The sequence below is a fragment of the Plecotus auritus genome (assembly GCF_963455305.1).
Source record: "Plecotus auritus genome assembly, chromosome: 9".
Taxonomy (NCBI): domain Eukaryota; kingdom Metazoa; phylum Chordata; class Mammalia; order Chiroptera; family Vespertilionidae; genus Plecotus; species Plecotus auritus.
This window is the reverse complement of record NC_137783.1, coordinates 50,344,020-50,362,450: the sequence shown is the minus strand read 5'-3', so window position 1 is coordinate 50,362,450 and position 18,431 is coordinate 50,344,020. Positions and strand designations below refer to the sequence as shown.

Below are 18,431 nucleotides of genomic sequence, written 5' to 3'. Positions count from 1 at the left end.
ATCAGCCTGCGGACTGAAAGGTCCTGGGTTCAATTCCGATAAAGGGCACATGCCCAGGGTTGTGGGCTTGATCCCTAGTAGGGGGTGTGCAGGAAGCAGCCAATCAATGATTCTCTCTCATCATTGATGTTTCTAGCTCTCTTTCCTTCTCCTTTTCTCTCTGAAATCAATAACATATATATTAAAACAACAACAAAAAAAAAGAAAAAAAACATGAATTCTGAATCCTGTTTGTCTCACTCATTGCTTTGTGACCTTCAGTGGGTTACTTAACCTCTCTGTGCCCCAGTGTTGTCTTCTGTGAAAGGCAAATCATAATGACCAAACTCACTGTACCTTTCTAGATCTCTTTGTACACTGGCCTTTCCTCTGTGTCCACCACAGTGTCTTAAACTGAACATATTTTACACTTATTTTTCCCTTCCTGAGAATGCATCTCATTGCTGCTGACAAAGATAAGATGAACCTGCACTTTCGCTTTTCCACACCAAGTCAGAGATGCCATGCTTGAGACAGAAAGGTAAACCTGAATAAGAAGTCACCATTGGTACCCTGGCCTGGGAATGGAGAGTGAAGTTCTGCTGACTGGGTTGGTGACCACTGCAGTGTCATAGGCTGGGTGCTTGCACCTGACTCTCCTGATGGGACTGCCCATGACTGTCCTTGTTCCATCACAACTTGTCATTCTTGCCCCTAAGGATTAAGGCATCTCCGTAGTAATGAATTACTGATTCTTCTGCTCTTATGTGGTACATATTATTTTTAAACAAACTTAATTGTGATAAGAATATATAACATAAAATTTACCATCTTAACCATTTTAAGTGTGTGTGTTTTTTTTGAGAGGGGGGTTGTTGTTTCTCTTGTGTGTGTGTGAAACATTTCTCAGAAACCAGAAAACATGTTGACTCATTCATATGGAAACAGTGTAAAAGATGTGGAAACGTGGTTTATGAATTTAGACTCCTCGGCATATATACTGAGAATTCACTGCTATCATATCCTCACTGTAAATACAGCCTGAGAGTCTGCATATGAATGTGCAAGAGGCATTTTGCTTTCCAGAAAGTTAGGTATATTTTTTTCCAGCTTTTTTGACTTTTGGTCCTTAAGCATTTCAAATCAACCACAAAGGCAGACTTGCAGAAAAAGAAATATGGAGAAAGTCAGTAAAAGTCAGATGTTTCTGGTCAAATATGTCATAGCTGGATATTGCTGGTGCTTTTTCTGGCAAAGAGAAAAAATATGAGGAAATAAATACTGGTTTAAATTGATTTTATCAGTAACTAGAACAGGTCCTAAGATACTTAATATGCTCAACAAATATTTGCTGAATGAACAAATCAGTGAAACAAATGATTTTTGCTAAGTTCAAAACAAACATGCATAATACTGTTGTTGCACAAAGAATCTATTTCTACTTTCAAAAGTTTAGTGACTAACCTACAATAAAATCTGGTCTAAAGAGTAGTTCCATTAAGACACAGAGGCATAAAAATCCTGACCATACCTAAACAGACAATATGGAAACCACATTAATTGAGGAATACCACCAATAATAAAAAATGATTGAGATAAAGGCTCATTTCATTATTTTTGAAAATCACTGTAATATTTAAATTAGCAACATGTGGAACACATTATAAAAGGAATGTCCCTGCCCTGGCCGGATGGCTCAGTTGGTTGGAGTGTTATCCTCTACACACAAAAGGTTGTGGGTTCTATTCTCAGTCAGGGCACACACCTAGGCTTCAGGTTCAATCATTGGGGGTGCATTCAGGAGGTGCATTTGGGAGGCAAAGGATAGATGTTTCTCTCTCACATTGATATTTCTCTCTCTCAAACCAATAAACATATCCTTGGGTGAGGATTAAATAAATAAATAAATAAATAAATAAATGGAATGTCCCTGCTGAAAGAACTAGCCAAATTCTTATTAGAATACAATTTGCTCTCATAGTTCTATGAGGACTTATCATTGGCATTCCCTCATATGCTCTCTTATTTACCAATAAAATGTTTTGGTGGTATAGTGCCCAAAATGTTCTATATTTCAAATTACTTACTAAAGACTAGGTTTTCTTCAGGTTAGTTAGAATTAATGATGTTTGTTTATAAAATCAGCATACCTTTTATTTGAGAAAAAAAGTTGAAATCTTATGATTTGAGGAAATTAGGAAGTTTGTGCTTAGGCTCAACACATTGCAGCTAATTTTTAAAATCATACAGTTTAGCAGTAGAAATGGTTGAGTGCCTTGTTTTCTAAAGACCCCACTCTGGGGAAGACCGATTTGGAGATAAACAGCCGGCACTCAGCAGTGGTGCATGGCTAATGTGAAACGTGTGGGAGTAGGTTAGAAGCAGCTCCCACTAATGAGGTTAGCCAACACAATCTAATCACCCAGACTGAGCACAGAGCAGGCAAACAGCATAAAAGCAGGGAGCATTCAATTTATTTCTAAATTATTTCTGTGTTGTTTTTTGTTTTGTTTTTGTTTTTGTTTTTTTGTTTTGTTTTGTTTTGTTTTTGTATTCCACAGTGTCACCAAGTAGGTGGTAGGTGTTCACTTCCCACTCTTCACAAGTCTCTTTCAATTTCAAACATTGAAGTTCCCCAGTTAAATTACAATTGGACCATCGGCAAGATGCCTTTTAATTCGACATCTGCAAAAGAAATTATTAAGAACCACTTCCCATTGGCTGGGAAGTCTCTCTTATCCTTCCCCTTATTGAACCTCCAGTGGCAATGAACTTGGGAGGCAGCATCTCACAGATACCCAAGGACACAGCCTGCTTGCCTGCATGCAAGGGGAGCGATGAGATCCCCAAACTCCCAGAGTGGCTAAGCATTCTTGTTGCTATTCACTTTATAATTTTTAAAGATTGATTCCAAGGTAAAAAAAAAATTCAGAAATTCTTAGCATGAAGAAGGTTGTTGGGAAAACCAGTTGAACTTGATTAATCAGGCAAACCCCCCACATTTTAATGAAAATTGGGGTAAGACCTCTCTGAAACTACATTTTATGTTTTGTGGTATTCGATACGGGGTAGGGAAAATCCCGCCCCCCCACCAAAGTAGAAATAGGTGCATTGTTTCATTGTAATATAAATATGTTCATTGTAAAGGCCTTCAGACAATGGGGAAATCTATAGAGAAAAAGTGTCATTGTATATCTCATATATAACCACTGTTAGTGTTTTGGTATAAAGCTTTCTACATTTTTCCATGGCTTTACAAGCATTCAGATAATTTTAGAGTATTTTAAAAAAAACAGGATCAGACTATACACACTATTTAGTAATGTGCCCTTTTACATAATTTCTATATTAACATATGCATTTTCATCATAACTTTTAAGTCTTTGTATTTCATTGTATACATGTACCATTTGTGGTTATTTCCAATTTTTTATGAATAGAAAGGAGCTTCTTATATATATGTCTTTATATACTTGCCTTCGTGCATCTTTGCTATGAATACTTAAAATGGAATTGTGTAAGAGAATGTGGACTTTTATAAATATTGATAACAATTGTAAAATTGCTTTCCAAAAAAATCACATCGGTTTACCTGCCCACCAATATGGCAGTGAGCATGGGTATGCATCTACACCCTTGGGAATCAACGGTTTTAAAAAGAAGGGGTGCTTTAGAGGGGATGTACTTCTAGCCTGTGAATTCGGGGCCATGGAAAGCTTCAGCTGGGCGACGTGCTTGTGTTCCTGGCTGTTGAGGAAGGTCACCATCGCATACCCAGTGCATTCCTTTGTTTCCAGAGTGGTAGAACTCAAGTTTTCATTGTATAGCCTTCTGCCAATGTCTCAAACCCTCCTCTTGTTCTCCTTCAGATTGAGGAAGACACGTGGCAGAAATACTACTTGGAAGGAGTCTCCAATGAAATGTACACAGAATATCTCTCCAGTGCCTTCGTGGGTCTGTCCTTCCCTACTGTTTGTGAGTAAGTGACCATGCCCATATGCTCCTCGGGCCTCAGGGATATTTACTGGGTTCCCCTCAGGAAAGATGCCCACCTCTGCCCAGCACAGTGGTGACACTGGACAATTTGGGACTGTGTCCTGCGGGCTCAGCCGTGGGCAGTGAATGGAAAGGTGGGTTGCTGAGTGGTCTCTGCCTGGGGGATTTCTGCTGGCCATACTTTTCCCTCCAGTCCTGAAAATCTCAGGTGTGGTCCATCATTTGTACTAAATTAGGAACTGCATTTTCCTGCAGATCTTGAATTATGCTTCTGTGATGCAGACATATTTATGAAGGGGAGGTGTGAACCCATGTCTCTCTGATTTTACTAGCAAATCTCGATAGCCCCTTGATGAAAGGATTTTTAATCTCTTTCAATTAAGTCAGGTCATAGAGACATCAGAGAAGGCACTGTTCAAAGAGCCTTCTTGATATGCCGAGGAAATGCAGAGCCACCGGTACCAGAAAGAGACCTTGAAAAAGTCTCCAACATGGACAACTGTTATGTTACAACTAGAGGCCCGATGCACAAAATTCATGCAAGGGGCTTGACCCTCGCAGCCTCTGCTGCCTTGGCGGGCCCTCCCAGCCCTGGCCGGCCCTCGCAGCCCCAGCTTAGTCCAGAAGGTCATCTGGACGGTTGTTCTGCTGTTCGGTCTAATTAGCATATTAGCTCTTTATTTTATAGGATAGTAGGAAGGCTCAGCTTCTCCTGACTCTGGCTCAGCAGGACGGATTTGACAAGGGCAGCCCCAGCCATAGATAGAACAGGTGTCACCTAAGGGGTATGACCTCAGGAGCTTCAGGTGTCTTGGACCCCAAGAAACTTCCACCACCAGGATGATGCCTCAAATTCCTCCCCTGCCCTTCTCCCCAGCTTAGGATCTCAGATGCTGGGTTTAAGTCAAACAGGGGCTTTGGTCCCTGTGAAGACACCAACTCCCTGGAAGCATTGAAACATTCAGCCTGATCCATTGACCCCTTAGCAAGGGATTCTATAACCTCGCTGATACCAACTGGGAAGAAACAGGGGAATCTGGGGAGCCATTGGAAGAAAAGCTGTTACGTTGTGCTGTCTGCCTGTCTACATACCACACCAACCCTCTGGAAAGGGAGGTCTGAGGAGGGTGATCCCGGGGCTCTCGGCTTCCCCTGGCTCAGTCCTGTTCTGTGCACTGTGGGGAGGGGCTGGGCTTGGGGTTGACCTGGAGACGCCTGTCAGTGAGCACAGCAGGTGCGCTCAGTCTGTCCCTAGCCCAGACCCTGAGCAATCCAGAGTGGTTTGGCTGTTGACTGAAATTTCTCACCCTGTCTCTACATGAAAGTTTAAATGCTAAATGGACTGGAAAAGTGAATAGGTAATTGATTTGGAAGAAGTTATTTTCTGAGAATGGATGCCCTATTGTAACTCCCATGGTCTCCTGTCTCTGAGAGCGATTTCCTTTTCTGAAACAGTAAGACATTAACCATTCAGAGGCACTGGGCCCTGCAGCACTGAGGCCGTCCCCGGGGACTTTCTCCACCTTGGAGCCTGGCCCACCTAGCACAGGAAGCACTGAGAATTCGGGACTTCTAACAGGAGCTGGCTCTATCAGCAGCTGTGGCCTCCTGTGCCTGGAGAAGGGGTAGTGTGGGCACACCGCAGAGCCGAGGGCTCCTATGGCGTGGGAGGCATTGTCAGGGAGTCTTCCAAGCCCTTTCCTTGGTTGTTAATGTTCCCTGGCTTGACCTGTGTTGACATCGAACATGAGCGCGCCCTTGAAAGCCTGCCTGCCCCCTGCTTCTCTGCTGCTCCTGGGAACCAAATCAGAGCATAGGCATGCTGACCTGTAGGGTTAGGGCTGCTCGCCCTGGAAGCAGCAACTGGGATACCCATGGGCTAAATGTGACCAGGAATTTGCCCACCACAGTATTTCTTTTTTTTTTTTTTTTTAAAGTTAATTGCCAGAATTTCAAAATAGAAGTATTTTACATAAAACGTAGTTTTTGGCCTCTTCTGAAAATCTGATGATCCAACGCAGGACTTGCATTTCCCCCTGAGTGCTACTGGCTCTAGTTTGCTGTAGAGAAGGTTTTGCGCAGGCCCACCCCTCCCTGGCCACCTAACCCAGTCCAGGTCTGCATTTCCAGCCCAGTCCTGGCCTGCGGACACCGGAGCCTGCATCGCTGACCCACGGAGCAGTGTGAAACCTTACTGCCCTGCGGAGCCAGCTCGAGAGCCGGACACTGGTGGCTGCTGAAAATCCTTCCCTGGGTTGATTTTCAAGTTTAGAACATGTCCCGAGGAGGAGCGAATCCCTCAGACACACCTTGTTGTTAGAGAATTTAGTATTTTTTCAGTACGGCGTTTGGAACACAATAAAACAAAAACCGTCTGATGTGAATGAGAATGTGTTCAACTTAGTGCCATTATTCGTTTAACACAACGATACGGCAGAGGTAGAAATAATCAATAAAGAAAGGACATTTAATGAGATTTAGGAACATCCCAAAACATTGAAGCTCTCCTCAAGCATTTGATTATCTAGAGGCTTAATTATCTGTGTTTTCTACTTTAAATTAAAGAAAAGCCATAATTCAAAGTTACCAGCAGTTTAATGATAACACTCTTCAATTCAGGTTAATTAAAGCACAGCCGTAATTAGAGTGTAGTGTTGTATATCACCGGCAGGCGCATACGTATTTTCATTACAGTAAGAATTGGCTACTCAATTTCAAGATGACATAAAGGATGCCAAAGTATATTTTAAGCTGCTTCCTGTAGACGAAAAAGAATTGGAGGATATTCTGGGTGTAATAAAGCACAGATCAAATACACAGATTTTCAGAGCGGTTTCTGTAATTATGCACCACATTAAAACAATAGGCAGCACATAACATCTTAAAACATAAACGAAATAAATGCGCCCTCCCTGCGGGCTGGCAGAATACCCCTCTGCAGGGTGGGATCGCAACACAGGAGAGCTCGCTGCTGTCTTAGAAGCTGAGAGAGTCATTCTGGGGAAAGACAAAGGGGCAGGATAAAGGGGTGAAATTCAAGGTCTTTTCCCAAGAGAACAGAATGTTGGAGGAAGAGAGGCAGGCAGGGCAGAAGGCCCCCAAGCCAAGCTTTTTAAAAATCTCAAGTGGAGAGATGCTCTCTCTTGGCCTAGGGAGGTGCAGCTATAGACGTTGACTTCTGGGCCTCAGCTTTGTTCCAAAAACAGTAACTAATTTAAGATAAAATGCAGTATCATTTCTAAATATTTCAGTTACATTTTCTTGAATCCTCATAACAGTTCTGTGACTTAGTGGCATGATCCCTGGTTTACACATGAGGACACGGAACATGGTGGTGCCCCTTCCCAAGCCACCTCGCAGACAAGTTGCAGAGCCAGTATTTCAATGTTGTGCGATTGGGAGCAGCTTCCAGTAGCTGCTAGATGAGGGCTGGCTAATTAAGAATCTCCTGGGAGCATATTAGATGGAGAGATTTCTAGGCTATATCTTCAGATTTTAGTATGTGGGGTAAGGCCCCCACATTTGCATTTTTTACAAACAAATCAGGTGATTCTAATTCAAAGTTTGATGGCTGGGAACCCTCATAGTCCCCACCCCTCCACAGCACAGACTGGGGTAACCTCTCTTATTCCCCCACTTTGGGCTCAGACACTGGAATGTTTCTGTCTGATTTTAGCCCAAGCATAGAGGCATGGGTGGGCATCATCTTGAAGCTAAGATTCAGGCCTTTGTGTGCACCTCCTTGCATCCTTCCTTCTCCGCATAGGGTGTCCTGCACTCTCCAGCGACATGGGAAGGAGACTGCACTCTTGCACGCCAGTCAGACAACCGACTGCTCTCCCCACTCCCTATCCCCAGATCAGCAAAACAATGTGGGGCACCAAAACCGTAATGCTCTTGGTTATATTTCCACCAGGGATCATAACTGCAATTTCAGGCTGGCGCGAACAGATACACACTAAATGCAGAGAAGCCCAGAGGAAGTTCAGGTTGCAACACTCCTTTTGGCCTCGTTGGAGGTCATGGTGGGCATGTCCTGGACCTTCCCCAGAATGCCTTTCAGATGTTCCTTTTAGGGGCCAGCAACTCCTGAGCATTCCCCCTTGGTTTTGCATAGCTGGCTTGTTCCTGGGCCCATGTGGCAGCAAGATCAAGGCAAAGGAGCTTGGGGATCTGAAGGAGAGGGTGCCATCTATTGTTGTCTGAACACCAGAAAACCACTCACTTTCTTTCCCTCCCACTCCCCACCTTCCTCAGCAGGTGACTGGAGGGTGCAGGTGGCTAGGGTATGAAAGCAAGGAGGCCATCTTTCCTAGGGAAGTGCTCTGCCCTTGAGCAGTTTACATAATGGGATGCTGTGTGATGTCATGCAGTGCGAGCTATGGAGTTGCTGGATACATGATTTGGGACAAACTATTTGATTTCTGCGTACCTCCTCCCTTTGACCGTTACCAGCTGCCTGAACTTGGACTCAGTGCTTACCCCCAGTTTCCTCATTTCTAAAAGAGGAATGACATTACTTAACCTCTCAGAACCAGCTAATGTCCTTTTCCCCTCTTCCACCTCTCTTTGTCTCCCCCCCCACCACCTGCTCCATCCTGCCCCCTTAAGATGATGGAAGCACACAGGAAGAAAAGAATTACACTGGCATTTTCAGGTTACATCTACTCCTACCTTTTAGAAAACTCTGCCATCAGTCATCAGCCAATCAATTGAGTAGATATTTTATGAATGTGGGATGTTAGTGCCAGTGTGCCAGGCCCGGTGCCATCTCTAGAGGAACCTGCAATTAGATTTGATCAAATATATGCACAGTAAAAGATTAATAACAATAGTTATAAATGCCAACTAAAGGATTCTATTTCCCTATAGCGGCTACCTTCTGAGAGTTTGCAGTCTGGTTAAGAAACTAATCCCATCCCCAGAGACAGCTGAGCATCTATTGATGAGTGTTTGTCTGATGGATCTACACGAAGGGGACAGATGCTGAGTTACAGGGAGACAGAGCTTCCTGAAGGCTGGGCTGACCAGGAGAAGCTTCCTGGAAGCGATGGCACTTGATCTGTGCCTTGTAAGGAGGATGGATTCGGAGAGGGAAGAAAGAGGGAAGAGGGGATGCTAAGTGGCATGGGATCAGGAGACTGGGAACCACCAAGTACCACACAGAACTCCTTCAACACTCTGGGCTCTTTGAGATTTCCCCACGAGAGCAAATTGGTTTCCCCTTTAGATGAGAGGAGGAAAGGAAGCAGATATCTTTTCTTTAAAAATATGTTTTTATTGATTTTTAGAGAGAGAGGAAGGGAGAGGGATAGAGAGATACAAACATGGATGAGAGAGCAACATTATCAATTGGCTACCTCTTTGCATCTCGAGTCTGCAAACCGATCATGTGCCCAGACTGGGAATCAAACCAACAACCTCCTGGTTTCTGGGCTGATGCTCAACCTCTGAGCCACTCTGATTGGGCAAAGCAGATATGTTTTGACATGTGATGTTTTCAGGGGGAAACTATGATAGTGCTTTTCTCATGAGAACTAGCAAATAGGAGGATACACCCCTGACTCCAGGGAGGAGAGTGAGGGCCCAGGGGAGAAGAGGATGGCGGGAAAGAAGGAGGGCCCTGAGGAAGCCATAGGTGCTGAGGCTTGGCTGCAAGAACACCATGTTCCAGTTCCAACCTCACTGTGAGCATAGTAGTCCGTCATTCATCACTTGCAAAATGTAAAAGCTTAATTGTATCAGGCTTTACAGCTCAGAGGGGATTAGGACCAAAGATGGATTTACAATATAGCGTGCCTCTCTCCATCCCCCTGCGGCTGTGCAGCAGCTAAGATTCAGGTGTGATGCGGAGAATTTAGTGCCTGAGTAACTCAGGGAACTCTGATCAGGTCTCCGCTGTGCTAACGGGTGAGAGCTGTGCCCTCAAGCCCGGCTCAAGCACGGATGCTCCTGAGCTGGGTTCAGACAGCTTGGAGGCTGGGGCGATGCTTCCACCTGCAGCCAGCGTCCTAACATTCAGGCGTCATGCTCTTACCCTGTGTTGTTCTGCACAGGCAGGTCTTTCCAGGGAAGCCACCTGGGGAAACCTAACCTGTCAGACCGCCTGGAGGAAGCTGGGTCTCCTGCCCAGTGGGAACTACAGCTGCGTTCACTGACTCTGTGACAGCAGCAGGCTTCAGTGAAAGATGTCCAAGTTTGAACATGAGCAGAAAGAAGCCAGGAGGCCCCATTGTTATAGGATAGATATATTTAGCCAGACTGCAGAAATGAGCATTTTATGTGAATTTATGGAAAGGCTCAAGCCTGAGCTTGAAAAAATTATCTCTCCTCAAAGAGCTGGCCCTGTTGACCTAATTATTTGAGGTATTGTTATCAGGACGAAACATATATGAACAGTACTCATGAGTAACCCTTGTGCATGCTAGTGAATAAACCAGTGATCTTGAGCTATGAACACTCTTCGCTGAAAGCTACAGAAGCAGGAAGGTCAGCGAGGCAGTCCAGTTGGAAATGGGATGGATGCTATGCTATGGCTTGACTTGATGCTGGGTACTCACAGCAAACACAGAGCTTACGTTTCTGATTAATAATAGTAAAACTTTCTAAAATGCATTCATTCACGTTTTAGACCAATGTCGATTGCCCATATCAAAGAATGTAATTATTTTTAAGTTCAGGTGTCTTCAGTGGGTGTGCTAGTGGAGATCATTGTGAGTGTGAGTATTTGAGGGTTGGCTGTTCTGAAGCCTTCTCACTTCACCTGTCAGAAATGGAATCTGAATAACAGCTCCATGAGGGTTAATCACAAATGATGTCCATTTCCTTGATGCTCAGCCTTACAAATCCCCCCCCCCCCCCCGTTTCATTTTTTTAAACTAGTTGTTTCCATTTTGGGAGCCTATCATTTTGTTTGTTTGTTTGTTGTTGTTGTTTTTGTTAATCCTCACCCCAGTATATTTTTTTCCATTGGTATTTGGAGAGAGTGGAAGGGAGAGATGGAGGGAAGGAGGGAGAGAGAGAAAAACATCGATGTGAGAGAGACACATTGATTGGTTACCTCCCACACAGGCCCCTACCGAAACCTGCAACCCAAGTACGTGTCCTTGACCAGGAATCGAACCTGAGACCCTTCGGTATGTGGACCCATGCTCTAAACCACTGAGCCACAACAGCCAGGGCTCGAGAGCCTAGCATTTTTAAATCAAGGCTCCTAAATGTGAATCTTTTCCATTCTAGCCCCTCCATCCTAAAGGTCTGGTTTCCCAAAGCCCAGTGTTTTTACATCTGCATCTGCTCTGATTACAAGGGTGGCTCTGGGTAACTGAAGAGAGATGAGTGCTTTGGGGAGCTGGGTATGGAAGGCACTCTCTGGCCTCGCCCACCTCACTCCTGGCCCCAGGCCATGCATTTGCATATTTTTCCTGAGCAAAGTAGAAGGTGCACACTCTAGGACAGGTTTCCATGCTTAATTCACACTAGCAGCAATCTTTCTAGTCCAGGGGGGCTGATTTAGTGGCAAGAACAATTCATTTCCCTCTGGGTAGGTAGAAACAGTTGGACTCTAATTCTTAAGAGCCTTTACTCAGGAACATCTGAGTTGAAACTACTATAGTTAACAGATGATGTTGGCAGTAAAAAAAGGGGGCTTTATATAATGTCATTGTCAAATTGGACAGACCTCTACTTAATAATTACCAAGAAAGCAATCTAACTAGTTATTACAACAGTTTTATTGCAGATTGCTGGTTTAAACCTTTTGTGTCAGTGGCATTTTTTTCTTAAAAAAAAAAAAAAAAAGAGTCGTTTCTATTCCCCTGTAATTACTTTTGCAGCCAGCGACAACTTCCTGCATTGGACACATTGAGACATTTTATTTTTGAAGTCAAGAGTTGAATTCTTGCTAACTTATGGCTGATTCCATCCTGTTTATCACTCTGGGAGAGCTTTCGTACTTCTCTCCTGCCCTGCCTCACCCTCACCCTCAGCCTCCTTTCTCACCACGCTGTCCGGGATACATTTAAACACGGAAGCCTGAGTAAGGCCAGGGAGTGACTAAGGATTAGATGAGCAAAGCCCATTTTGCTTTACCAAAAATAATGGTGTCGAATGATGCAAGTACAACTTTTAATCTCAGGATATCAATTTTCGGGAGTCTGCAGGCACATTCTTAGGAGCGAACCCCTTGTGATAGTTTATAGGGGGTCCCAATGAGAAATTGCTGTCCGTATCTTAGATTTGTGCTTACAGCAGGGCATCGTGGGTAGAAGGCAAAAATTAGATTCCCAGAGCACATTGTTGCTGTTATTTCCTTCTGCACACCCCCACCCCCATCTGTGTGCTTTTAAAGAATAAGACACGTTAAGAAGCATCTTGTTTCATGATTCTGTACTCACTTCCAAGCCTTCCTGCCTAAACAAGACTTTCCCAATTTACCACTTTATCTCTTCTGTGTTATTCCAGCCACTTGTGAGGTTCTGCTCCCCATTCTTTCATACATTTATTTAATCGGCATTTATGGGAGGCTTATGCTTTGCACTTTGCAAAATGCCAGCGAGATAAAGCTTGCGTCTCACACAGAAAAAGCTCAGTCTAGAGGGCAGAGAGATGTATAAATCAAGGATTACCACACCAAACCACACCCATTCCCCTGTTTATTGGCCTTGATCTGCTTTTCCCCACTGGACCTCCAACATGGGCTGCACCTCTGCTGAGCCTTAAGCCTAGTATCCTGACATTGGCCAGCTCTCTGTGGCAGTGTCTAATGAAAAACTGTGATTTTAACAAGGAAGACACAATTCTGCTAGCAGTGTAAATAGTAAGTTACCCAGTGTTGATATTTTGCAAACATCCAGGTTTTTTTAGAGCGGGAGTTAAAATCTTTGATGGCTGTAGAGGGCAGTGAGCAACAAAGAGTAAATGTGAGGTCTGAGACAATAGGGAGTGGTGGGGACTGTGGCACATTGGAGAGCATATGTCCCATCCAAAGGGGCAAATGCTTTGAAGCTCCAATCTCTGTAGTCATAGGAAATGTAGCGTCAGTGTGGCCATATCTTATTTGTCCAGGAAAGCCAAAAAATGGTTTTTATATGAAATCACCTGTTGGTATCTAATGCCAGTTAAAAAACAAAAAAATGCTGTGCTGACTAAACAGAACATGTCTGCACATTGGGCTTCTGGCCACCCCTTCATTTCCTCTGCTTTGATGAGAAACATCTGTGCAGCACTCTGCATTGAGACTTGATTTCCACTTTTGACATTTCTATATCAAAGTTGTTTAACCTTGAACAAATTGCTTAATTTCCACTTTCAGCTTTTCTATATAAAGGCCATTGGACCTTGGGCAAGTTGCTTTCCTGTCTTTGGACCCAGATTGTCATCTATACAAGGAGAGCGGGATCAGCAGTCTCAAAAGGGCCTCAAATCTGTGGTTGTGGCACTGTTTGTATGTAATCACTTTGTTTACATCACTCTGTCCCTCTCCTCTTTGTCCCTTTGGCCAGTGAGCAAAGGCATGTCTTGGGTCAAAGGGCTTCTTAAAGAGACTCTTCTATAAAGTAGTATAGGATTATCTGAGATAGGGATTGGAAAGTTATGAAAGAGGACTCAGGGATCTGCTGGCAAACCCCTGCTAGGCTACGAAGGTGCGCAAGGCCACATAGATTTTATCGACTTTGCTGCATTAGAAAGCTCCTTTCTTCGTATATCTAGTTGGTAAATGATATCATAGTAGCTTAAAGATATTATTTATTATCACTAGGAACCATTTCTTCCCTTTTCACCTGTAGGATCAGGCTGTTAAAGCAATAAGGATCTTTGATTTCATGAACTACCAGAGTCCCAAATCAGAGTGGTCGTTGCTCATAGAATATCAGCAAATTGGCCTCTTCATGATTATGCTAAGTTAAGATCAGACTTCTTGAGCTTTTGGCATTTAGCTGCTATTTACATTAGAAAATGGTTACTTAATCTTAGTAATTTGGTTCAACAAATACTGCATAAGCCATCTGATATTTTAAACAGCTTAAGCTCCAGAAGTAACAGCCCCATAAAAGGTATGCGTTAGTGGTGCTCTATGGGATGTAAATTAGGAAGAGCATTTTTCCAGCCTGTACTTGGGCTGGTGTTTCAGCAAACTATAATCAGCAGACGTTAGAGTCTGCTGGCAGGAATCAGAAAACCTGCAAATCACTGAGAGCCCTGGCACGCCTGCCTGGAAGTGGTCCTTTGAAATCTGACTGTCTGTTGAAAGCCATATGGAGGACCATGACCTCACAAGCATGAATGAGCAATTGGTCTTATTCCACCAGAGAGCATGAGGCCTTTATCGATACTTTACCTGTAAGTAACACATCTGCAAGTCTAGCGCATCTGATTATGGCACCTTGCTATTTAAAACCAACCCAAGGCTTCCCGAAATGCCACTTGGAGTAAGCTGCAGACTGCTTGCTGTGGCCAACAAAGTCTTCTGACCTTGCTCCTGCCTGGCTTCCTGACCTAGTCGTTATCACAGTTGTATTGCTGGTCCTCAGATACCCCAAGATCCTTCATGCCTCAGGGCCCTTGCACTTGCTGTTCCTACTCTCTAGGATGCTCTTTCCTAGATCCTCTCATTGCCTGCTTCTTCCCATCATGCTCCAGGGCCCTGTGATCTAGTGGCACGTCTTCAGTATGGTCTTCCTGGACCATCACAGATAACACCCTCTTCCAGTTACTCTTCATTTGCTTAGGGGTTTTATTTTCTGCAGAGTCCTTGTCTTCATCTGGGAATTTATTATTGATTCACTTATATATTTGCTTATTGCCTCTCTCTGCCAACACACATTTTTCTAGGGATGAAGATGTTTATCTGTCAAGTAGTAGGTAGGGACCTTGGCAAGTTACATGAGCTTTTTGAGCCTTGGTTTCATCAATATCCATAGAAGTCTGAGTAACTAGGCTGATATCTCCATCTTGGGGATATTGTGGGGACTAAATGAAAAAGCATCGAGAAAGGCCATGCCCTGTGACCCAGCATATTCTTCCCCTTACAATGCTGGAGCTAAATCACCATCAAGTCACTATCAGGAAACCATTGCTTTATTATACTAAAACCCCTAAGCAAATGAAGAGTAACTGGAAGAGGGTGTTATCTGTAAAAATATTTGGAACATAAGTGATAATGCCCATTGTAGAAACACAATTATACAGAATAATTTTTATTTATGTAAGCTTTCATTTCTCTGAGTATATAAATATGTTGTCACCTAATTGTATCATGTTATTTACATATTTGTACCCATATAATATTATTTGTTGATCTTATACCTTAAGATGGTCTTCAAAATGTCATTTTGGCCCTGGCCAGTGTGGTTCAGTTGGTTGGGCATTGTCCTATACACCGAAAAGTTACTGGTTCAATTCCCTGTCAGGCACATGCTCAGGTTTTAGACTTAATCTCCACTAGGGGCCATGTAGGAGGCAGCTGATCAATGGTCGCTCTTGCATCAATGTTTCTCTCTGTGTGTCCCTCTCCGTTATTCTCTCTCTAAAAATAAAATCAATAAAAATATTTTAAAATGTCTTTTTGAATGCTAATGCATTCCATATTGCATCATACTTTTTGCCTTGTTACTGCATATTTAGGTTGCTTTAAATTCTTTTTGCTCTGTATAAATACTACTACCTTGAACATCTTTTGCAGAAAATATTTTACAGAACCATTTATTATTTTCTTAGAATTGAACCCCAGTAAGTGGAAATCACTTATTGAGCTTGTCTGTATTGGCGGTTCCATGTGCAGTACTGTGGGGAATTCCAAACCAGTCCAGATCTCTTAAAGAACTTCTGCTGGTCGAGGAGACAAAATTGAGATACATGGAGGTACAGCCAGTGTTAGGTTGACTAAGGGCTGGATGATGTGGTTGCAGACAAGGTGCTGGAGGAGTTCTGAGAATAGAAAGAAAATCAGAGGGCAGCGGTAGCCACAGAAGACCTACAGGGAAGGTGGGATTTGATCTGGGCATGGATGGGAGGTGAGGAGAGAGGAGAAGATGTTCTGGGGGCAGGATCTGCATCAGTGAAGGCACCAACGGAGGAAGAAGCTGGCCTCAAAGCAGCCTGAGCGGCAGGCAAGAGCTGCAGGCAGATGAGGTGGGACCGCTTGGCTGGAGCCAGGAGTGACGGTGCCACAGTCATGTGTCGGGCAGTTACATGGAAGCTAAGGGTTATTACCATCATTCCGAGCACACAGGGGTCTGCTCGGAACAACAATATAAGCCATTTACACAAAAGACCAAAATGGAATCCAAATAGCAGGTCCAGCCGCTCCAAAAGCCTCCCTCCCCCTGCAGTTAATATTTTACTACCCAACCGAGAAACTAATGAATCTGGCCCAGAACAGATCCCCAGACACCAATTCCTGCTTGGTCTGTGTCTAGACATCTAGACCTGAGTGCAATTTGCACTTTGAACATTCAGCGCCTTATCGCTTGCAAGAAATCAGCTTTAATGGGGAAGCGGGAGGTGTCACTCCCAGCCCCGTCCATTTGGCACAGCAACTGTAGAATGAGGCTCCCTTGGATAACGACTGGATTAGGAGATAAAAGGGTCATAACAGTGTTGGCTGTGTGGCTCTGGTCCTTCAGAAGCACTGACTGGGAGGTGTCTCCATCTCATTGCAGGCTGTGTTTTGTGAAGCTCAAGCTCCTAATGATAGCCATTGAGTACAAGTCCGCCAACCGAGAGAGCCGGTAAGTTTGCTGCGACTCCGCGGCCAGCTCACATTGATGATGGTGAGCATGCATCCTGGGAGCGTTCGGTCCACTTCTCCGTCTTGGGTATTATTTACTTGCTTGGGACCCTGAGGCAACACCTCTCAGACCCTAGGACACATCTCAAGACATGTTCGACCAGCCACTGGCGTATCTATCCCAGACCCGCCGGGCATCTGGAGCCCCCAGGGCCTTGAGAGTGTTCCTCCAGGGAAAGGGATGAGACAGCCCTCCAGCCGATGGTGCCAACTTTAACTTTTCAGCTCTGCATAAAAGTGGGGTTAGACACTGTCCTCTTACCCCCTTTTACTGTTGTGCGCACAAAGCAGGTGGACCCGACCTCATTGCCAGCAGGCAGGGGGCAGGGCCATGATGGGAGATACGAGCTCTCTTGATAGCCAGATTACAAGCAGCCTATTGTGGACCATATGTGCTTCTCCTGGTACAACCAAAATCCAGGTGGCAGGATATCAGCTTCATGTAAATTAGCCGGGAGAGCAAGGCGCAGAGGCAGGAGCCCTCTTTATTTATTTATATTGCACGTAATTACGTGCAAATGAGACTGATGAGGGACTGGGTCTGGCTGAAACAGATAACACCCCAGTCAATAGATGAGTTCACACTGGAAGAAGGAGGTGTCACATTAACAAGAAATTCTGTAGATGGAACAATGTATGCATTACAGATAAAACAGAGATGATTTCTGCCACTCCTCTCCCCCATTTTTATCAGTCATTTTGGGAGAAAGATAACTCATTGAGACATGTTAAGGCTTTTGTCGTCTGAAATGACATCCCTGGTTTGTTCCTAGTTGTAGTCAGTAAGTCTTCCTGTAGGGCAGCCACCCTCAGATACACACCTATAAGATCGCGCAGAGTGCAGGGCAAGGCTAGAAGGTTCCTGCTATGATCATTTAAGAAGTTTCCATTTGGATGAATGACTCGATAAAGCCAGACCTCCAAATGTTCAGTCTGTGTCTCCATGACAAAAAACGCTGGATTGTAAGCAAGTCAATCCAATGTTCTCTGTTACTTCAACCCCAGATCAGATTGCTACACGTCAATCTGATCAAATGTTCAGCTATTAGGAAAATCCAAATCAACCAAAAGGAAGAAAAAGCGGCAGATTTGGTAGCCACGTGTAGAACATGGCTGTAGCAGTTAGCAAATATGTATGTAGACACACATATTTTTCCTGTTGGCAAGTGAAGAATATTATTTGCAAAAAAAACCACTGAGAGTCTTGGCTATTTGCTGTTCTATTGATGACATGGATGTTCCTGGGACTGCTGCTTGTCCATGTTGTTGGCGATGCTCACCTGTACCTGGGGGGTTGGGGAGGAGGGTTGCAAATGATATTCTTTGTGTTGCCAACTCAGTAAATCTTTGTACAATTCAGTGTTCTCTCTTTCTTATTTGTGCATCTCTCATCAAAGAGTCCTGATGTGGGTGATGCTGAATAGCCTTTCTCAAGCATTCTGGAGTCATTTCCTAGCAAGAGACTGTACTCTGAACCTTGACCAGTCCTCTCCCACCTGCCACTCTTTGGTCCCAAGGAGGGAGAGAAACAGGCTGCTAATGGTCCCTTGTGAAGCCCTGCCCCCACTCTAAGAAAAAGAAATCAGAGCTTCCCCCAAAGACACGATCTTTCCTTTGATGGACCCTCCAGTTAATTCACGAATCAGAGATGTTTTCAACAAAGCCA

The 18,431-nt window shown here is 44.1% G+C and overlaps 1 protein-coding gene across 10 annotated transcripts in view; it reads left to right on the top strand.

Annotated features, from left to right (window-relative positions):
• KCNMA1 (potassium calcium-activated channel subfamily M alpha 1) overlaps positions 1–18,431 on the top strand; it is a 719,040-nt gene that overhangs the window by 562,762 nt on the left and 137,847 nt on the right. For all 10 annotated transcript variants that reach the window (XM_080687587.1, XM_080687584.1, XM_080687583.1 and 7 more), the window contains exons 15-16: positions 3,849–3,958; positions 16,638–16,706. In XM_080687587.1, the coding sequence (XP_080543713.1) occupies positions 3,849–3,958; positions 16,638–16,706 (179 nt within the window). The remainder of the gene's footprint in view (positions 1–3,848; positions 3,959–16,637; positions 16,707–18,431) is intronic.